This window comes from Phaethon lepturus, unplaced genomic scaffold, assembly GCF_000687285.1.
Source record: "Phaethon lepturus isolate BGI_N335 unplaced genomic scaffold, ASM68728v1 scaffold14174, whole genome shotgun sequence".
NCBI classification, from domain to species: Eukaryota; Metazoa; Chordata; class Aves; order Phaethontiformes; family Phaethontidae; genus Phaethon; species Phaethon lepturus.
Window position 1 is genome coordinate 25,811 of NW_010537080.1, and position 23,116 is coordinate 48,926.

Sequence of the window (23,116 nt, forward strand, 5' to 3'; positions counted from 1 at the left end):
TGTGAAGGAATCTGGCTCTGGTCTTAACCACAAAATGTTGCTCAGCTTTGAGAAAAACTTAGTATCTTGATTTCCGGAGGCCCTAGAAAAAACAAAAGCAGATATTGCAATTCCCTGTGGATCCGCGCCCTATAGGAAGACGTTCCTTCCCACCTCTCTTCCCTGCTCAGACAGCCCTTTATCTCAGGTACGCCTCAGCCCCGGGTGCCAGGACGTGCTAGGGACAGCAGACAGTCCTCTTCCCTGAGCCCAGGCAAACTGTGATGCCCTGATGCCTCCCTCGCCCTTCCTGGGATCGGGATGAATGGCAGCCCGACAGGCACTGTCTGTGCAGGGCTCGGGGCTGATGCTGCTGTACGTGCGAATGAAGGTGTGCTAGGCCTGGCAACTGGGAAGAAGTTGCCCAAACAGTGAATTATGGCCATGGCCAGTCTTGCTAGGCCATTTTTTTACTTACTGTTTTTTTCAAACACTCTGTAGCTTCATGAAGGGGATTTTGCACCACGGTGCCTGTAACTCTTGTCTTTGGAGTCCCTGCAAAATACGGGTGAGTGTTTGCAAGTGTTCAAGTTTCAAGGGCAAAAACTTACCTGGGTTGATGTTGCAGAGCATGGTGCCCTTTGTAGTCTTTGTTATACAGACCGTCCTTAAAATTCTTACACACCAATGTTCCTGATAAAGTGTTGAATGTGTTTATTGAGTGAACAAGCTGGAGGTAATACTTCCCCTCCCTTGAAATGAGTGTGCTCAATATTCTACAGTTGTCTATGATAAGTCTTCTCAGAAATCAGAAAAGAAATGAAAATAACAAGAGTACAGAGGGTTATTCAACAGCTGAAGTGCCAGGATATTTCTCATTTCTCTACATCCCAACAGTGGGCATTTCCAGTGGCGACCGTGCTAGTTAGCTCGCGCTGTCTGGACATAAACTACCACTCATGCCATTGTGGTTCTCATCTCAACCTTTAAGATTGCCGGGCAGTGGGGGAGTTCCTATTACCTTGCAATCTTGTGATATTTGGTCATGTTTTCCTAAAGTCCTATGCCTGCAAGTGGTGTGCATCTGCAGGCAGGTTCCACTATTTTAGAGTACACGTCTCGCAGCCGTGATTGCCAGGAGCCGAAAGCGTGTCTGTACAACTCCGTAAACAGAAGGCAAATGGCAAAAATGTAATTTATTTTTTGAAATCATGCGCTTTTAAGAGTCTTGCCCAAGATTATGCAGTGTTTGGAAACGGTGGTGACGTATGATAGATTCCGTTAAATATTCTGGCTCAGTTGTATGTGGGGTGGTGTGCGCATGAAGAATGACAAAGTAGTCTTGCCACAAAGGCTCTATAGTTTAGTGCTCAGATCCTGTGATGTCTTTAGGCTCTGCTGGTAATCCTGTCGCAATTGCGTATGATAGTTGTGTCGTGGTGTAGCTTCGTTACGCTACATTTTTTAGAAGTTACTTGCTTTTTTTGTGGTGAGAGCAGTGATTTTCTGAAACATCTGTGCACTCAGCAACAGGGCATACAGAAAGGAGTGACGGAGGTGAGACGTTGTTGTGCCTGCTGGGGTTGCCTCTTAGGCTCTTCAGTGAGTCTTAGCAATATTTTGCTAAGGCAAAATATTTTGTGAATGGCAAAGCTTGCATTGGCTGCATCCACTGTCCTTTGAGGAATATGTGTTGAACCCCGCTTTCTTATAGTTAACACCTTATTTTGATTAAGAGGAAAAAACTGCATACAAATCCTTTAAAGCTGTGCATTTTATTGTTTTCATAACATACGCGTCAATAATCAGTGATCAGTCTTAATATGAAGTGTATGTTATAAATACATTTGTATAACACAAATTAATGTAATGAGTATTTGAATAGTGATTTTGTACATGCAGTAATACTGCTCTCTTGCTGTTTGTTCTTTTAATACTTTTTAATAGGAGTGGCTAAATATCATGGAGTGTCCATCAACAGATTTGCGGCAAGAAGCAGTAGGTCCTTATGGGTGGATCAGTAGATGTTAGCTAGTCGCTGTTAAACAGAAGGTACTTGGTTTCCCATGTTTTTTGTCTTTGCTGTTTCTCTCCTTGCAACCTCCTCCAGGAGATGCTCAGAGAAAAGACAGCCTTGAATTAGGTGGACTTAGCATGCATGCACCCTTCCTTCCCCCAAGTTGTGCTAGTGCAGTGGAATTACAGCAAGAACAGGGTATGGGGGCTCAGTAAATCTTGATGCCTTAGACCACACTGGTGCATTGCAGTCCCAATCTCAACCAGGCATATCTCCTGAGCTGTTACACAGATCAGAAGTAAGAGATTAACCATTATCCCTGTGCTAATGCAAATTACATGCAGATTACTTCTGTTATCTCTCTAATGTGAGTATGAATTGAAAGGTTTTTTCTGTTTTGTATCTTCCAACCATGAGCAGTTCTCTGTAGTGGGGCTGCTGGTAATTAAAAGCATCAGGTTAGTAGTGTCCCCAAAACCACAGCATCCATCCTGCTCTCTCTGCCTTTAGCAAAGGTACTTTGTCTTCTTAGGTATCTTAGATCTAAGGATTAGAAATCTAAAGAGAAATTATCTGAAGAAGGCTTTGTCAAAGAAAGAAAAGGCTCTCCAAGAGAAATAGGCAGCAATTGCGGTTTCACCTTGCATCAACCCAGCCCTGTGTCCAGCTGGGAGGCAGCAAGGTCTGGGAGCACATTGACTCTGTGACCAGCTTGGGCTTCAAGTCATGTCCTGCTGTCAAGCTCAAGGAGCTGCATTGGATCTTTTAGGAACTGGGGTGGGAACCACCTGAAAGATCACCCCTTTCATGTGAGATAAGTCTGGTTCTTGGGTTAGCCATGGATTCGTGTTACAAAAAGGGGCCCTGCCATCCATCAGGGCCACTGAGTGCTTGAATTGGTTCTTGTGTGACCTCGTCCATTTCAAGGCACATATCAAGGTGTCTCCGGTTTTGGATGCATTCAAAAGGGAGGTGGGTAACAGAGACTGTAAATTACTCTAAGACCTGACATTTACCTCAGGTGTTCATCTTGGGAAGTAGAAGACCTGAAGAAGCACTATATATTCGTTGCCAAGGAAATTTGAAGATTGTGTTCTTGTTTTGATATTTGATGTGTGAAAAGGACCAGCATGAAGTCCTCATCTACTCAAGAGATACCTTGAAAACTCATTCAAAAGAAGATGATCTCCATATATGAATTATGTTTTAGGATTGGGCTCGCATTTGGCAAGGTGTTTGGGTTTAATCCTGGGGCTAAAACTTACCCCCCTGCACTATTTAGGGCCTGTGCATCATTGAAATCCCATGTAAGATCTCATCTCATTTAATGCTACGTAGTCCAAGGACCTTTCATTCGCTGGGCTCAGTTTTCAGAAGCACGTACAAGCACTTGCAAATTGGGGTCCCACCTGTTTGCCTAACTAGCCAGGCATGGTTTGCAACACTTGTCCTCAAGGGACAAAGAGTTTTGAAGCCCATTATCAGGCAAACTGTGGTACATTTTGTGGTATGAAAAACTGCAGCACAAAAGTCAAGTTATAACTTAGACGCTAAGTTCTGACCCAGGTAAAAGTACCCTTAGGATACCATTGCGTGTTGAGCTTTTCTAAAAGTATATAATTTCTATACAGAAATGCAAAGAGATAATACAGTGAAGTCTTTTCTTCTTAAGGCAGTGTTTCTGTTTTAGCTAATGTATGTGCCTTGTTTCAAATGAATCTACTGCTTGAAGCCACCTGCAATTTCATATGCCTTTAGTGTGATTTGGTGAATAATGCAGGTCTTGCTCCAAACTGAAGTCACCAAGGGCCTGAGAAAAAAAAATTCAATAATGTCATTAATTAGAAACTGAGTGAAAAATTGCAGTGTACCAGGCTTTTGAAGTGGAACCAGAATTACTTGTCTTGTGGTTACTCTTCTGATACAGGTTTCATTTTCTTCAATTAAACCTGGCTTTATAAGTGTATTAATGATAGCATAACTATTTGGTTATATGATGACAGGTGAAGGTATTGATTTAATCACAAGCATGAATTTGACTTTTAAATTTTCTGGCATAAATTCAGACTGCAGAGAAATGTGGCATCGCATGGAGGGAGGAACTCCAAGGTGTATTGCGAGGTCTGAAGTGTTAGATTCCAAATGTTTGCACATACGGGAATGTAATCACAGTAAAAGAAAATGCAAACGCCTGTAAAACATGTGAAAATGCATAGCACAGACATCTAGAACAGCAGGCAGGACAGAGATAGTAGCAGCAGGGTCTTCCTCTTTGATGCCTTCGTTGTCTTTGGAAAGGGACCTGGAAAGCAAGCCAAAGGAAGGAGGGGTGCCAGCCCCTTTGCCGGTGTAAATTGGCATCTCTTCCTGGGCTACTTTCAGTTGCTCCAAGTGAGGATCTGTCCTGACAGAAGTTAAAGCTGGATTGAAGGTCCTGGGGTGGTGGCTTGGTTTTTGCACCGAGGGTGAGGGGAACTAGTATTTTTTTTTATTAGAAGTGGAAAACTTAACTGGCTATGGGGCTAAGGGTGAGATGGGGAGCCATTAGCTGTTGTTTCTGCCACAGTGAAAAATACCAAGGCAAAAGTAATTGGGCTGGAGAGAGCATTAGATAGACCATGAGATGTAGAAACTGGATTATTTTATATTGGTACAGTGGTCATTCACCTGATAACATTAGTTTCTCTTAAAATATAATTAACATTTTATTCCACTAGGCATCTTTGTTTATTAGACGTTAGTGGGACACAGCACAGTATGTTATAAATACTGGGTTTGGTGCCTAGATGGCTAATTCAGTGCTAATGTCATTATCAAAGGTTGCAGAGGAAGAATGTCCTAAAAGGTCTGTTTCTCATGAAATCATCTCCCGTAGTTATTCAGATGTGACTAATGATGCATCTTCTGCAGAAACTTTAATTTATTTATTTGGTATGTCCCTTTATTCTTTTTAAGAAATGTTAGAAACAGAACAGAAAAAGGTAGAATCAGTTTTCTGTGCTTTTCTTTGCTTCCTGATTAATTTTGGTCTCATGAAAGCAAAAATGTACATTAGCAATTTCACACCTTGTTACATCTTCTGTTTGTTTTCATCACACGCATGACTGTTTTCATGAATTGTGAGCATAAACATAAATGATGTAATATCCCTCTTTGATTTTGAGTGTCTTGCTGAGAAATTAATGCATATGTGCAGATTACTTGTAAAGCAACATGTGAACAATTCATGATGTACATCCACCTTTTGTAGTGTCAAGGCAGGGATTTGAACAAGACTTCTGCCTGCTTACATAAGAAACACGGGAGCTTACAGCTTTATATATCTTGACTCGTACGTGAATTTTTTTTTTTTACCTGTTGTACTCCAAATGGAAGTGCTCGGTGGCTTGGCTTCTTTCTGTTAAGAAGATGCTGCCCTTGCAGAAGCAGTGACCTTTGAAAAGCAAGTCTCAAGTAATCCTTTTATTTTCCTGAGATCATATAGCACAGTATCCAGTTGCAGGCTTTTAAGATGGAATGATTGCAGACTTTGTCTGCTTGCCTGGATTGGATTACATTTTGTTTGACAAAGAAAACTCTAAAATACTTATACCTTCCTTCCTTCAGTTCAGAGCATTGTAATCTCCATGTGTTGAGGATGCAGAGTAGCTGCTGCATCATCCCAGCACCGCTGGGATTTATTGAATTTATTTAATTGGCCTTTATCTCATGGTTACACTTTAACGCTTCTTTTGAAGGAGATTCAAAAAGGATACAGCTAGTCCTTTTCTAATTTACTTTGAGAGTTGGGTTACTCATTTTCTTATCTTCCCTCCCTTTCCTGGTAGAGCAGAGCATTCTGCAGAGCCACAATTGAACGTGTTAGAGTCTTGCATTTAAGTCCATAAAGCTGTTAACTAGCAAAGCTTTTTACTCACTGCTTTTTAAAGAGGATGCTCTGTTTTAGGGGAGTAGAGAGTTTGACAAGCACCTTTGGATGACCAGTGGTGCATTTGGTGGTGTACTGTGCTGATGCACATGGACGAAAGCTAAACTCCCTTGAACCTCCCAGGGAAGGACTTTACAGCAGAGTTCAGGAGCACTTGCATTGTTCTCTTGTTTTTAAAGCACTTGTGAGCCTCGGTCCTATAAACACTTCAGGAGACCTCAGTGAAGTGGATGAAAGTCCATTATTTGGTCAGGCGATCTTGACACTGAGAATTGCACAGTTTTCACCTTCCTGAGAGGCGTTCGATACCAGGGAGGGCCGAGGGGCCCCCTTGCTGCCCTTCTCAAGTTTGCGTTTGCTAATAGGACTTTTAAAAGGTTTAATGCTCAGCTGTGAATTTCTCCATCCTGCCAGACCTCTGCTGCCAGCTCTGCAAGCCTGAGAGAGGCATTGCAGGGATTTGGGGACATTGGAGAGCAATGCCAGAGGGGCACAGGTCCCTTTTTCTAGTACTTTGGTGTCTCCATCGCCTATATATAGCATCCAAGTGGCTCATGGTAAGAAGTGATCAGTATCATCTGTTTAACTAGGGTTGTATAATCGCCTGTTATTTGGCACCACCACCCCACAGTGCGACTTGTTTCCCGATGCCTCTGAAAACCATGTAGCTCCCTTTGCATTAGAACGGAGTTTGCTGCTCACTGTGTCATCTCTGGGCTAACACATCTGACCATACACATGTGCGTGGACTGTATATTTCACATGCACAACTCAACTTGCGGTGCACATGCATGCATAACACATATTTAGGCACCTGAATTAATTAACAGAAAGTCCTACACTAGATTAGCAGCTTGAGTCTAGGTTGTTACTTGCCCTCACGTAGCCCAAAAAATAGTGGAGGACATCAGGCAAGGGTAAGGTGACTTTTGCAGATGAAAAATTGTTGGCGATCACTGTGCGGTGCCTACATAAATAACATGATCATCATTCAAATCAAGGTGGTTTTTTACTTGCTCAGTAGAGCAGTTGTGAGCACGGTGGTGGATGCACAGCTAAAAAGCGAGCGTTGCCTGTGCAGCTTGATGCCAGCTCTCCAGCAGAAAACAATATGAAAATGGCCAACACCTTTCAGGATCCTTCGAGAGCCAAGCAGGGGAGAGATCAGTAAACAGGAGTGGGAAAAACCGGGTCTGAAAAGAGACTGAGATGCAGGAGCTTGCTTTAAAAGAGAAGGCTTGCTGCTACCCTTCAGTCGAGGGATAATTGTCTGGAGCTCTTCCCTTACTCATTTTGGCTGAAGATCAGACCTGGCAAAATTAATTAGTTTGTTGTCTTTATTTTATTTCATGGGTTGGTTTTTTTTTAGTATTATGATAATTAGCTAGTCCTGCATATAGGTAAAGTCTTTTTTTTAGTATAGTTCCAAATATATTTTGGAAGATAACATGTGGTCATTTGCTACTGCTCTTTGCATTCAATCCCCCATATGGCCACAAAGGTCTTTGCTGTGGGTCTCCCCAGCCCCCCTGTAATCCTTGCTGATAGCTGACCTGTCCAGAGGGTGAGTTGAAGGCCCTTGGCCAGGTGTGGGCTGAATTTTCCTCTGGAGAAGCTGCTCTTGGCCCTGTAAATTAGAGACTATAAATTTCTCCCGTCTCCTTTTATTTTCACTCAGTGTTGTTTCCGAATCTCTGGCATGAAATACCTGGGGTGTTAGGGTTGCATTGCCCATAGCAACTTTTGCTAGGGAGCTGCCAGGGGTGGTAACAACCATAACTTGAAAAGTCTCTGCAGATATCAGGCTGAAAACAAAGGATCAAGCCTGTTTCTGATGCACATGTGTGCTGCAAAGGGCAGATAACCTTTCAGGGCTGCATCTTAAAATAATAAGCAGAGCCGATATTGCTGCTTTCATTCTGCCACTTGCCCAAGCATGCTGTGAACTTCAGAGCAGTGATCACCATTAAAATCCTTACAGTTGCCATTTTCAAGGAATTAGCATCCCTATGTGAGTGGTGACACCCCAGCAATATTTTTGGAGAGCAATTAAATTGTAAAGGTTGTAATGGCCTTGTGTCCTAGGTACTTGCCATACTATCCCACACACCCTGCCACTCATAACTATCCAGCCTTGGGTGGGTGATCTTCTTAAATAGTTTTTTAACTTTAAACAAGACCTGAAGCACATTCAGCAGTAGGAGCAACAGAAACATGCCGGTTTGAACACCCCAAGGATATTCCAAATCCTCAAGAGCTATTGTGACTTGAGGGAAGCAAGGGGAAGGTGAAGGGATGGGGGAAAGTGTCCGCCCTTGGAGATAGATTGGCTTTCCAAGGAGAAAAGGTAAAAAGTGTAATTATTAATATTTTCCAAGAGATGGCTCCTGAAGTATGGAGATGACAGCAATGCTGAGTACAAATACCAGATTAGTTTCATGACCGGTGATTTTATCATATCATAAGCCAGTGTTACAAAGTATAGCAAAATTACAACCTTGACCCAGTTCCCAGAGATGATAAACAGCACAACAGGGGACATATACCGCAAGTCAGGTGTTATAATAACACAGCCCTGAGAACAACCACAACAACTCTGCGAGTAAATAAGTCAACATTGTGACCAGCAACTATCAAATTAATATAATGAATGCTTATAACAAATTTGGTCTAATTCACTCAGGTCAGATTTGTCGGTATCTCAACCTGGCGGGTTCCACATTGGGCACCAAAAAGGACTGTTGTATTTTAACCCAGCAGGCAGTTTAACCACACAGCTGTTCACCCATTCACCCTCCTCTCCCAGTGGGATGGGGGAGAGAGTCGAGAAAAAAAGAAATACAATTTGTGGGTTGAGATAAATACAGTTTAATAGGACAGATAACAATAATAACAATAAATAATGATACAAGAATATACAAAACAAGTGATGCACAGCACAATTGCTCACCACCCGCTGACCGATGCCCAGATAGTTCCCGAGCCACGGTGCCTCCCCAGCCAACTGCCCCTGTTTATATACTGAGCATGATGTCATATGGTATGGAATATCCCTTCCCTAGCTGGGGTCAGCTGTCCTGGCTGTGTCCCCTCCCAGCTTCCCGTGCTCCCACACCTTCTCACTGGCAGGCCAACACGAGAAGCTGAACAGTCCTTGACTGCTTAGCAACAACTAAAAACCCAGTATGTTATCAACATTATTTTCATCCCAAATCCAACACACAGCACTATACCAGCTACCAGGAAGAAAATAAGCTCTATCCCAGCCAAAACCAGGACACCTTGCTACCCTCTTCCTTGGTTCTGGAAGGAGGGGGCTGAAGGATGTCTAGACTTTAACTACTGCACAAGCCAAAAAATAAATAGTTAAGGAGCCTATGTAACCTAAGGTCTTCTGTAAAATATGTGCTTTCAAAGCAGCTGAAAGAAAGCAACATGTAATCACTATGTAATTCTGTTGTGACAACATGGCCCCCTGACACATGGGAAAAGGCAAGTTATGCAGCTGGTGTGTTTGAGAAGTGCTTGAAAAGACAAGATTGATGTGTAAGCTGCTGGTGGTAGTTTATGTTGTTACTTTTCTCGGGTGGGCGATGCTGGTCAGATCCTCAGCTGCTGAAAATCTGTGCGAATCCAGTTAAAAATGGGCAAATACCACCAAGGTGAAAACAGACCCTGCTGATCTGCAGTAGCTAAGGATCGCCTTGCATTGGAGGATCAATGACAAGTTTGACTTCAGCAGGGGCAGACCATCGTACTAACCATGGTTTTTGTGTGTTCTGTTTTTCTCCTGTCTTGCAGCACCTTCTCCAGTCAGTAGTGTGAAAAAAGGGAAGATAACTAAAAATAGCATCTCCCTTTCCTGGCAGGAGCCAGATCGACCCAACGGCATCATCCTGGAATACGAAATCAAATATTTTGAAAAGGTGTGACGGACTGATTGCTGAGCATCCCAAGTACCTTCTCTTTACTGTCCTCTTCTTTTAGTTGTAATTATTTGAGTCATGGAAGGGAGTGGAGCGGTTTTATGCATAAATCAATGTCAGATTGATTTTGCAGTAAATTATTAGGAAGACTTGAAATGAGGGTGTTGTTTTCCATTAGTGTGCCACTTCTCTTGAACAAATACGTTAAATCTGTGTGTCAGATTCCTCTCCAGCCTTATCACGTTAAGATAGAGCCTGCTTATTTGTTAAAAATAGGAGGAGTTGGGGATCGAGCATCTCCTGCTCCCAGAAACATCAGGCTATCCCTTGCCTTTGGTATTTCAGTTTCTCACTTGGTTTTGCATCTGCGGTGTAAGGAGAGGAGAAAGGTTTTGCAGAGGGATTGTATCTGCTTTGACATGAAGAAGGGCTTGTTGGCTTAAAATCTTGCCTGGGTTTTCCAGCCCTTGCTCTCAGTCTAGTGGAAAATCTCTCTTCCTACAACGCTTGCCTCTCCTAGTCTCCATTTCAAATGGCAATGTGTTCTCCTCCTGCAAAATTAATGCACTTTAAAAGAAAAGAGTAGCAAATGAAGTTGTCTAAGTAGCATCTTTTAAGCAATGCAGCTGAGTGTAGATTTCCAAAAATCAGTTTTGCAAGGCATTTCCTTGCCTTAACTGGGGTTGTGAGGTGTTCTTTTTTCTTCTGAAACAGCCAGGCTTTCTACATGAAAAGAAGAGGAAAACTGAGTCACAATTCATTTTTTGGGGGGGTTGAATTTCTGTTTCAAGGAAGACCTTCCATTAGTTCTGTCTATGACCGAAGTGAAGCCACTCAACACAAAGTAGGACTGGGTCCTTACTCCTCCTCTCCTCCTTGTCTGACCGTGGGAGGGACCTGCTCAAGCAGCCCATGCAAACAGGGGAAAAAGATTTCTAAAATCTTACGCATCAGGATAAAATCAACATTATTTTTGAAGATGGGGGAACTTGGGCAAGGGCACAAGATGGGTGAGTGGCTTGAATAGGGCTGAGGTTTTCAAAAAGATTAAGTCACAAAGCAAGAATTACGATATGCTATTGCTGAAAATAATCCATTACTGATTCTTTTATTAACTTGTTTTAATGTCTCTTGTGGCGCATTGAATCCTTACCGTGGAATGGCCTGGGAAGATTAGCTTCTAGAAACCTTGATAATGAAGAAATAATTAAAGCAAAAAAATCCATATAGTTGTTCCTTGTACTTTGTTTTCAAACAAATCGGAGTGGAGTGTTAAAATGTTGTATTTGTGGTCCAGAACAAATCTCAAATAGCTTCAGTAAGTAGTTCTTCAAGTGCAAGTCCTTCACAGGGAGGTAGCTACAGCCAGTCTGAGTTTATGCTGTCGTGATTTTTTTCTTTCAGGCCGATAGCAACGCTTAGTGTTTTCTGTAGGAAAGCTCAAGTGTTTAAATGTTTGCAGAAGCCAACAGTGTATTGAAAACCTAATTGGGCTGACATACAAGCAAAGATGTGAACTAATATTCACTTACTGCTTTTTAACTAGTCATTGAGTTAGATTTGGGATGTCATCCTTAATCCTTCTTGTTTGTTGCTACTGTCATTTATATTCTCTCAGTTTTCAGCCCTTTATAAGGATAAATTCGCAGCGTTCATTTCCAAGGGATAAGAATGATCTATATTAAATGTTTTGGAAAATTGAGTTTTGTCAGATCGCATTCCTTTAAGCAAAATCACTCCTTAGCAAGAAAAAAAAAGGTGCATATATATATACATACACACACACGCACATATATACACACACGTTTCTCCAAAACAGTCTTGTGCAGCTACAGCCTTCAATGAGAAAATCTGTAATCCTACACTTGGAGATTCACAGACCCTTATCCAGGTATCTTACTGTCTGTGGAAAGTTGCCCATTAAATTAAAAAAAAAAAGAAATACCAGTTCAGATCCTAAGAGCTATGCAGAAATCTTGGCAGGGAATTACTAAGAAGTCATGTTTACCTCATAATAATTTGGTTCTGAGAGGATATGGTGAATGAAAAGCAGTTTCCAAGTTTGTAGTCCTTAATTTATGAGCTCTTGTCTAGATTATGTGTTACAGTAAATAATTCTAAGAGTAATTACAAGCATTTGAGCAAAATTTTAATCAAAGAACTGAAACTCTTTTGCATTAGAAACTGATGTAAATGAAGATTGATTTCAGCAAATCTTCTTCATGTTTGCTGCTTCAGAAGAACAATGCAAAATTAGGTATTTTCCTGTAGTTTTGGTTTATTATTCCTTTCCCAAGGTCTAATTCATGTTTCTAGAAATGCCAGCATAAAGTTATAAAATGTATAATATATTATTCTGTTTTAGGCCTGGTTACATTACTGGGAAGTCATTTTGGTATAAATTAAAATCCTGCTTCTAAGGCAATGGGACTGTTTTCCTCTTTGATTGATCTTCGTAGGATGAACCTTTCCCTTGCCCAGGGCCATGTACATCCCGAGCAATAGAAAGCTGCTCCTACTGCAGATGCCAGTTTGGTCCCTGCATTGTCATTTATGGGTGGAAAGTCCCTCTGCTCTTTTTCATACCTCCTAGAGTCATTGATTATAAAACAGAAAATCAGATCTCACATTTTGTGCTGCAGAAGGGACCTTCAGAGGCAGGGGTTTGGGCAAAAGATCCTCAAAAATGCATATTTCAGTCATCTTTTGTAATGTTGCTGTGGGGGTTGTTAAAAATCTATTTTCTCTGAGAGCCATTACTTCAGTGTTTGAAATTTGTGGTTTTTGGGGGGGTTGGGAAAAGGACCAGGAGACAAGCTACACCATCATCAAATCCAAAGAGACGACTATTACGGCAGATGGCTTGAAACCAGGCTCAGCGTACATCTTCCAAATCCGAGCCCGGACAGCTGCTGGCTACGGAGGCTTCAGCCGAAGATTTGAGTTTGAAACCAGCCCAGTGTGTAAGTCTTTTTAATTATTCTCAGCCCATATCTCTGGAACGGTTACCATAAACAAGCCAGGGGTTCGATAGCTTTGTAGAGAGCTCTTCCTTGTCCTGGCCTCATCCCTTGACTTTGGAAACATCAGGTACATCGTGACCGTGCGCTAGACAGGCTAACAGATCTGTCCTTGCTTCCTCGACTCACTTCACGAGGCGGGAGGTGAAGTCAACAGATCTTCAGGCTCCAGAAATCCATAGCGTTCCTTGCTTAGAAAAATCCTGTATTTATGAGAAATGATGCAAAAGAGGACAAGGGCTGTACTCCCAGGAGGGACAGAGGGGATGAGACCTGCTCCTCCACACCTCTTAACGGCTGCCTGCAGAGGATGCTGAGCTCTCTTAAATATCTGCATCTGGGGAAAAAGCCCTGAAATGGTGTCTCTCTGCAAGGGGAAGAATTGAACCAGCATTAGCGTCTTTTGGTTCATGTCAAGTTGGAAGGTGGTTTCTGTTGGCTGCCAATGCCATAGCCTCAAAAGGAGTTCGACTTGAAATGGGAAAAATGTGCACTGCAGGCACAGGACTTTTACTTGGCCTGTTACAAATGTGTGGGGTTTCAATTCTGGTTTTGTGTGTGTGTTAATGAATCAGATCATCCAGGTCTGGATTCTGGAGCAGAGTCTGTAGCAGGGTGAGCTCCTGAGGCATGCAGAGGCTCAGCTGCTCTGAGCTTTGTGTTCAGGCACAGCTGTGGGGAAATTCTTTTTGTCCCAATTACCAAATTTTTGCAAAGGTGTCAAAGATAATTTTCTCCCTCAGAAAATATGTCCTATCTATTTCAGTTTGTACAACTGTAACTTATTAATTTTTTTTTATACTGTTTGCACGGAAGTGAAATTTTGTGCTGGAAATACTCTGTTCCTGTGGGAAAGAGCCAATTTTATGTATGTTTTCCTTGGAAATTTAAATTCGTCAATACTTTGATTACTGTTACTCCAGTTCATTTAAAATTCATCATCTTTGAGAAGAAGATGCCAAGCTGTCTTTTCAATGCATGCTACCTCTGAAGCTGTAATAGATTTTAAAGGAATCATTACACATGTGCAGATGTAGCTGTGGAGCCAGTGATTGAACTAATACAGTGCAAATTGCATCACGATGCAAACATTAATGCAATAAGAATGGTCTATTTAATGTATTTCTTATTGTATTAGCCATTAATTGTACCCTATAAGTAGCAACAAAATCACATTATGCTGAAAATTATTCTTTATTATACTAAGGAAATTTTGCTTGCAGTTGGAAAGTTTCTAGTTTAGTGTCATTTGAGTAATAGTGTTCCAGACTATTAATAAATAATAGGTGAAATAATACACACATTTGATCCAGTGCCATCAGTACCTACAATCCTGGTCCAAAAATGGTACTTCCATAAAGCCCATTGTGTAGGTATCTGTGTTAATCAGGTTTTTCTGAGGACATCTCATGGTACTATCTTTAAACACTTTAAACCCCTTGAGTCATTTAGTCACACCTGCACCACAATTTTTTTACCATTTTAAAGGCAGAGGAGTAGGTACTTCTCTGATATTAAGGAGCTGCTGACATAGTTGGAGGAATACCTACTGCATGGTCCCCAGTTTGGGAGCTGGGAACTGTTCCTCTGTTGGACTTGAGCTCTGGCTGAAGCAGGACTTAACCAGATGTTTAAATGCTTTGTAGAATTGAAATGCAACATAAACCTGGCAAAATGCAGCCCTGTTTGACATCTAAAACCTTTTAAAGAGTGATTTTTTTTTTTTTTCTAAGGCCCTGTATAAAGACAGTATTAGTGCCGGGAGTGTGATCAGACTCCCACTGCTTTCCTGCACGTCCCGGAGAATCTGAAAGCAAGCACAGATCGAAATCTCACTGCAACATCAGAGCTCAGATCTGGACCTCTTGTTAGAGCCAAAGCAAATTATTTTGATTCAAGCGCAAATAAAAACACTTCAGTGACTGTTGTGAGAATCAAAAACAGCCTCCAAAATCATTTGGACCGCACAACAGGTTTTGTTTCCGGTTCACAAGGTTTCTGTAAGGTCTTTTTTAATATACGTGGGGGAAATAGGAAACATCAGCCTGAGAAATGCAGTGGGGGGAAGCCATAACTTGTTTTGGACTTTTTTCCAAATTCTGGTATGTTTTTTTCACATACTGCTGCTTGCATGTGCAATTCTGCGAAGTGCCACAGAGCAGCCAGGGCTGCATTTTTCAGCGGAATTTTTTTATTTGCGGGGAAGCTGTTGCTGGGTATATCCGCTTGCTGCTGTCCTCCTTTCCAAACACCACTCATCTACCCCTGAGAAAAGTAACCTTGCCAAACGCTGGTTTTCAGCTGGATTGGTGAGCGAATCCAGCTGGTCAGCCAGGCAAGAGTGGGAATTTGTCACCAAGTTGAGGAGGGGTAATGCAGGTCCCCCCAGCTTTAAATGGCACCAAGGTCCCAGCTTGGCTTGTAAATCCAAGCTTTTTACCTGCTGTAGATCACATTTATCTCATCTCCCCATCCCTTGAGCTGTGCAAAAAAACCACCAGTCACAGCTTAATGTTCTCCTTTAAATGTTTTTCTTTTTAATTATTTTGTCAGGAAAGCAATAAAATATCATCTTAAGGAGCCTGCATAAATTCGTGAGGCTAATAAAATCTCTGGATGATGGCATGGGTTTGGAGCAGTTAACATTAAATATTTAATGTATTGGGGGCAATCCTTCTGAAATCATTTACATTGCTGTAGCAGGTCCACACCGCTTGTTGTTGAGCCCTGGAGAGCTCCCGTACGAAGACCTACTTGAAACCCACTGCAGATCGATGTTTAATGCCATACCTTTTCGTCTTTCTTTTCTTTTAACAATTAATACGGGACCATATTCAGTTATTTTATAGCCTCCATAAAGTTAATCCTGCACTAAGGACCCCTTTTTACTTCAATCATTTAGTTAAAGCCTTCTTCAGTGTGCAGTCGATTCCTGCTGCTCCCTGGGGTGGATGAAACTTCATCCGGGGCTGGCACGAGGGTAGGAGCTATAATGAGATTTTTCCCCGCACAGCAGCAGCGCCTTACGCTGGGGAGCTGTTTTTGGGGGTAGGAAGCCAGATTTGTACCCCGGGGTGGTTGAATATATGCAGCTGAATAAGCTGGAAGTGGAGAGGAGGCTTTGGTTTCTGCTTGGAGAACCCCACATGCAAACCCACGGGGGAGATACGAGCTCCTTCCCCTGCAGATAAACAAGGTCCAAGTGGCGTTAGCATTTCCATTTTACAGGCTCCAGGAGCTTGCTCCCCTGCTGTTACTTGACCTGTGGCAAAACCCAGTTCTTGAACAGCTTTCCTGACCTTTCTGCTGGCATCTTTATCATGGGACTCATCTCCTGCCTTTTGTCAGGAGAGCTCTTTACAAGGCATGGGCTGGAAGAGTTCTGCTTCCCTTGGCCTATAAAAAGACCAACTAGTGTATGTGTCTTAGCAAATTCCTGTTTTGCAGAGAGCATCTTCTGGCCATATGATATGGATGCCACAAGGAGTTAGTTTTTAATTGTTTATAGCTTCTTGAAGCTCAGGTAATGCTGTTTATCTCAGAGATCTTGCTCTTGTCTTCTAAAAATAATGTTCCATAAATGTTCTCTCTGCAAATGGGAACCCGTTGGGTTTTCATCTTTTATCTCTGTGATTCCTAATGCAGCTAACTGAGGAAGACAAAACTTGAGTTTACAAACTCAAAGGCTGCGTTCTGCAACACTTTGGTTTCTGAATTCAGCGATGAGATGTGATTTTGTTGGGTTTTTGGCTTGGTTTTGCATGTGTTTTTGGTTTCTTTCCACCCGTTTCCTTTCCAAACTAGAAACAGACAGCAAAGGGGGAAAACACAAACTGTAGAAGAAGAAACGAACTGGTAAGACTTGAAAGCTTGCTGGCAGCCTCACTAGAAAGACTCGTGTGAGTGCTGACTATCATTTTAACCTTAATCTCCATTTTCTGTTTCTCATCTCAGCAGTAGCTGCATCCAGCGACCAGAGCCAGATTCCTATAATTGTTGTGTCTGTAACAGTGGGAGTCATTCTGCTGGCTGTTGTTATTGGTTTCCTTCTCAGCGGAAGGTAAGAGGAGAAGCTGTGTATTTATACTTCTCCAACTTTTGTAATAACTTTTATCTGACCAGCTGATAGCGCAGTTTAGGCAAAAGCAGCACGTGAGTGAAGCTGTCGAGCGGTAGTGCTGTAAAACAGCATGAGGGTGGGCTGATTGATCTGTTTGGACAGGCAGGAATGGCAAAGGCTCGCTCACAGATGTAGTTCACTTCTCAATGATTTTCATCGCTGTATAGACTGGCCCTGATTATTCCACTTGATTCTCAAAGGAGTGTTTTCACATCCCTTTAAAAATAAGCAGAACATGTTATTATAGGTAAAATATCCTGAAGCCCATATGTTTGCACTCAGAGCTCGCAATGGGCTTTGGTTGCAGAGAAAGCTTGACTTCAGGAAAACATTTCCAAAGAAAAAGAGAAGAAACCCATCTGAATGGCCAAACACACCAAGTTTTGGTCAGGTCTGGATTTCATTTTTCACATGTAGGACACTAATGTGTTCCCCACGTGCTAGTAAATTATACAGAGAGCTCCCCCCACGAGGGAGACACGCAGCTTCAAACCATCAAGCAATCCCATCGACTTCTCATGTGCTTAAACATAGGCAAGTGATGAAAGCCTGGGCTGTACCAATCTTTGACAACTCTAATGGAAGTTGATGGAACTTGTTGGTGAACAAGGGATTGTGGTATTGAGGGAAAATCTGGCTTGTGTCAGGTTCAGTTCATACTGCAGCACTAAATTTGTGTAGCAGCCAGCACACAAGGCACTTTTTTTTTTACACTACACGTGTGTTAGTACTTTTTTTTAATGGCAATAGTCAAACAATGCAGCATCCTTCATGCAAAGCAATGTGAGATGCATCTATTGATAAGGCTGAATTTGTTTTCAGTGCAAGGTAAACATTTATGCTTCTAAAGTACCCATCAACCCACTGTTGCTTTCTTGATACAGGTCTGTCTTAAGCTCGGGTCTAGCAAGGTGGCTGTAAATTACGGGGTGTTGTAAGTGTTAAAAGTAATTAGTTACAAGATACTTGCAGAGGAACTGCGCTGATAACTGAACGTATTGGCCGAGGGTCTTATTTCCCAGAGGGGGCAGGGTATCAGTCTGCGAACATGGCGCGGTGAAATCCAGCCAGGCTGAGCAGCTCTGTCCCCAGGCATAAGGCGTCCACGGACGGACACAGTTATTTCCTGCCTTGAAAGGTAAGTGTGCTGCCAGACTCCTCTCCACTCAAGGTCAGAGACTGACAGTCTCTTCCAGCTCAGCCGTTCGAGCTCCTGTCGTCTGCTTTGAGTGACTTCTTGGGCTTAAAAATGGGAAGGTAAATGCTCCTGTCTGCATGAGAAGCACGCAGTGGCCTGGCGGGGGTGGCTGAATGGCGACAAGCCAAAAAGACTTGTCGCTGAACACTGTAGGCAGGAGTTCAAGTCTCTCCTTAAAGGCTGGAGGTTTTGAGTCAAACCCCTCCTTGAACGGAGCGGGGAGATGCGGACCTTGGCCTCCCCCAGCCTGGATGCGTGCTGGCGTCGATGCAAACCGGAGGATGCACGCGTGGCCGTGGGGAGGCTGTGGATGTCGCCTGGTGCCTCTGCAAGGAGGAGCCTGGGGGAGTGAATCGCGGGTGGAGGGACATATATCCCTCTGTGACCGTAAGGAATTGCAGCTCTGTGGCAGCCAGCAGCTTTTGCTCTTCCCACGGTTGCTGACAAGCGCTCTGGACCGCTTTGGGGAGGATGTGCCCTTTGCAGGTCTCCTTTTTACTGCTGCCTTCTCTGGTCCAAGCAAGCGGTTGCAAAGCCTGAGCCATTTGTCAGCAATTCTCATTAGTTTTGTCTTTCTCTCCATTGCTCTAATGGGCTTTCCAGGATGAGCTTCCTCTTGGCTCGTTATCTCTTGGCATGTTTATAAAAGCCCTTCTCTGCTTTTGGCTAGAGTTTTATCACTGCTTCTGCCGCTGTCTTAATCCTCCTACCCCATACTCACACCTGTCCCTGTGGACCCTGGGGCAGCTGCAGGTTCCCAGGAGCTTCTCCATGGTGCCACACTGGACATACGGGATGGGGCAGGCACAAGGAGCTGAGCTCTTCGTCCGTTTTTATCTTTTCAACCTTTCCCCTAAACTGGGAAGAACCCAGTCCCTCAACTGGATGTGGTGGAGAAGCCTCCAGCACCAAATCTTGGTCCATCATTAGAGAATTGGCCTCAGAACCACAGAGCTTCTTGGCCACTGAGTTCCCATGAATTTTGAAGCCCATCTAGTGCGTTGAGTGACTTGTGAGAACAGAAAAATAAACCCCAGAAGCCCAGAAATCTGAAAGCCAATTTGAAATTAAATAAAGCAAAACAAAAAAATTGCTTCTGTTTGGAAGAAGCAGAAACCCTGTTGAAATGTGTCAGTCATGCTGCTTTGCCTTGGATGTGATTTTGAGACAATTTGTGGAGTGACTCTCCTGCTGTGACACTGCGGGGACGATAAACACGTTCCAAGTCATGGGATAATCCCTTTCTGAAGCCATTAACCTGTTTCTGGAAGATACACTCCCTGTATCTTTGGAGTGGTTATGTTGTTCCAGTGCCTGGTTTCGGGGGGTTAAATTTCCTTTCCTAATTCTTTCCCATACTTGCTTTTAGAAAAATAGACATGTTGAACTCCAGGAGTTACTCCAGCTGGAATCACCACTGCTTTCCATGCCAAGCAAGCTTTGCAAAGCCCAGGCTCTGTCTTTCCTGCTCATGTAGGAGAGCAGGTATGGAACAGCAGCAAAGCTAAGGAAAAAAAAACCCTTGCCCTGCAGCAGTGAGGACATAGCCTGGCCAGCTCCTGCAAACAGGCTCCTTATTTGCTGGCTCCATGCTGCTCCCAGGCTCCCTGGGAGGCCCTGGGCACCTCAGAATTGGGATATTAATCCCTAGGATGCTCTACGGCATCTCTGTGCCTATCCTCCCAAATGCCGGGCTGAAGCGAGCAGGAGCTTGGGATCAGTCCTGCGGTGAGAAGGGGATGTCCCCCTGCTCTCGGCAGCTCGGAAAGTAATTTCCCAGCAGTAGGACCCAGAAGTTTGCTGGGCTCTGCAGGCTTTTGATTTTTTGCTAGGTCCCCAGAGGCAGAAGTTTCCACACCTCTTCCCCTTTTTTTTGCTTTCAAGTATCCCTGCAGTTTTCTCACTTCTTTTGAATGAATGTAAATAACAGCTTGGCATTTCCCGTTAGCAGCTGGCCCTAAACCAAAGGTCAGCTGAACGGTAGTCACGGTGGCATTTCCACATGCCAGCGTCCATCTGTGGAAATGCGCTTTGCGTCTGAAGCTGGAGGTTCCTGGGAATTTGAAACTAAATGCACTTTGCCCTAAACAATTAAGCTGCGTTTCAGAGCTGATTTACTTGCAGATGCCCGGGAAAACTCTTCCTGTAAATAATGCGTCCTCTACCCAAGGTCATATATGCCACCAAGCAAAATAGCTGATCACTTTTTTAAGTTATCCCACTCTTTGTATCAAGGGCATATTAATAATATAATGATAAGGATTACAAATCAAAGAGATTCACTAAATCAGACCGTAGTTGTCTCAGCAAAAGAGGAGGATTGAAAATCTATTATTAAAACAGCTACAAGCACTGAATTAAAGAACACGGAGCTGTTGTTATCTTTGTTTTGTTAGGATTATGTTTTCTTCTCGAAAGCGCAATGCATTTTAGAGATAGAGCAAGGCTATAAATTTTGCTTTCCTAGCAATGCTTGAATTCGATGCCGCGTGGCATTGTTCCTCCTAATTGAAGTCTATATTAATCTAAAATCATTACAGACTTTTGTTTTACAGTCTATGTCAGACAACGCCAGTCACGAAGATCTTTGCGCTCTGTCTTGCAAGGAGCAGTAAGGTGCCACAGTGGTCGTTGTGGCATCAGCCTCTTTCTTCCTCTAAGCCAAGGTAGGAAGCCAGGTTTGTGTCAACCTGGAAAGGAGCACCACTGCGCCAGAGCAGTTCCCCCTCTTTTGTCCTTCAAACCCAGCTCTCCTTGCAAAACTGGTGGGGTCCTGGGGTGAGTCTTAAGAGAGACCGCTGGTCCCTCCAGTCCTCCAAGCATTTTTGCTTTGTGGCCCTAAACAAAGGCGTGGGCTTTCACAGAGTTAAAATGGGGATGCTATTAGGTCAGTGCTGAGCATGTTTGCAGAGGCCACTCAAAATAACTAAGAAGTGTACTGTGCATCTGCATTTATAGCCAGCTACCCATTATGGCTGACCTTTCCCTCCCCAGTGATCTTCTGAAGAACCGGAGGGAGATTTTTATAGAATTTAAGAAAAAAAAAAAAAAAAAGATTTGAAGCAACAAAAAACTGCCCCTCGCCCTGTGTTGTACATATATAGAAAGTCTCATTCTGGCAAGGAACTAGCCTTCAAAAGACAAAGCAAAGACAAATCTTGCCACCTGGGTATTGGCAATTAGAAGCTTCTGCACCAGAGTATCCATCCTTGACCTTAACTGATTTAGACTTTTAAATATCAGCCCCTGTGGTGGCAGAGGGCTACTTTCTGGACACAAATATGTGCATCTTGTTAAAAAGTGACTCTCAGGGAGTAGAGAGGGTGAAAGGATTGTGGTGTGTATCCTAGGTCCAGCGCTTGCAACCTTCTGTGATGTGGAAGGTCAAAACGGATGAATTTTTCCACAACCTCCCCCCCATCCTATTTTCCAAGATGTGTCAGGGCTTAAAATAGTTTGCTTTTTCAATATTTCCGTAGGAAATGGGAGACAGTTTGTAGATAACGTTTTTCATAGCAAGAATTTTTCCAGCATGAGTCACAATTTTTGTTAGTTGTGACTTTTTAAAGGATTTTTATCTCTACATTCTTGCCTGCTCTTCCTTCTTCCTACAGGACATTGTCTCCCTTGATTTATAGCCACTTTATGATGCTGCCTATTGCCAAATATTCCCCATGATTCACCTGAGAAGAGGAAGGACTTTGTTGGAGAAGCTATTGCTCTGCCAAGTCAAAATTCCCATCCACCAAGAGCAGGCGGGGTCTGGTCCTGCTTCTGTTCGGGTCAAGGCTTTTACACTACCTCCGTCACGTTAACAGCCTCTTTGCCCTTTGGCGGCACGTTTTCCACGAGAGGAGCATTAGTGTCATTGGTATACAGGATCTCTTTCTGAATTAAAAAAGTGCTCCCTTCTGCATAGGGTGATGCCTTCCCAGGGCTGGTGTGGAAACCACTGCCCATAGTCACCGTCTCTAGCATCCTGCCTAGATCAGCTTGGAAAATCTGGCTGCGCCTACACCTTTTTTCTTTTTTATTCTGAACACTTTTTGGCTTAGTACTTCTGTGCGAACACACCAGACTCTGCAAGCATTTCTGAGCTGCTGCAGTTTTCAGGAGGGTTTAGGGACCTAGTCTAATCTGCCTTCAGATGACTTTGGCCCAGACAGGAGGTGAAAGTTGACCAAATCTGTAATTAAGCTCCAAGCCCATGGGGCATTGCCCTTGAAAGCAGCATTTCTGAGTTACTCTGGCAGCAGCCACGGGAACAGGGCAGGAGGGCCGTCATGACAATATAAGCAGCTGGCATAAGCTTTGTCTGAGCAGGGGAAATGTGGGGGAGTGCAGCAGTCAGTGATGAAAGCTCCTCGCCTTCGTTCAGACAGTGCATTTGATGGCATTGTGTAAGTCCCGTTTCCAGTCCGATAAAGGAACTGGGCTTCCCTTCAAGCTGAAAATGGAGCCTGACTTCAGTGGTAGCAGCTCTAGGCTCCTGCTGAGCGCTGGTGAAAGCCCCGTGCCGATGTGGTGTTTTAAAGTGGGGTTTTACAGTGACTTCTCTTGGCTGTGGAGTGGGTAGAGAATGAAGAAGAAAATCAGACTGTTGTCTCCCTGCACTTCTGAATATGTGGATGTTTCACCTTGCCTTGGATGCTAGAAGTAGGAAGCGTGACCTCTCCTGGGGGCACGCCATGCTGCAGCACTTGGCCTCTTACCTAGAAAAAAGGTTATCCATACTTTCTTACAGCTTAGGCATAGCAAAGTATAATGCCAGAGATCTTTCCAAGTGCGACTCCTTTCCCTAGAAGCATTGCTGTCCTTCCCCATACTGACTGCATAGATACCATCTCTTTGGGCTTCTGCATCCTCAGTTGTTCTTGAACAGCACAGAGAGGTGCTTTCACATGTGAACTGGGTATAGCTCAGCAGGA

The 23,116-nt window shown here is 43.3% G+C and overlaps 1 protein-coding gene across 1 annotated transcript in view; it reads left to right on the forward strand.

The window, feature by feature from the left end:
- LOC104620220 (ephrin type-A receptor 5) overlaps positions 1 to 23,116 on the forward strand; it is a gene marked incomplete at both ends in the record, with an annotated part of 65,202 nt that overhangs the window by 23,544 nt on the left and 18,542 nt on the right. Inside the window, 3 exons of the mRNA XM_010286374.1 lie at positions 9,726 to 9,850; positions 12,654 to 12,813; positions 16,825 to 16,930. Of these exons, the coding sequence (XP_010284676.1) occupies positions 9,726 to 9,850; positions 12,654 to 12,813; positions 16,825 to 16,930 (391 nt within the window). The remainder of the gene's footprint in view (positions 1 to 9,725; positions 9,851 to 12,653; positions 12,814 to 16,824; positions 16,931 to 23,116) is intronic.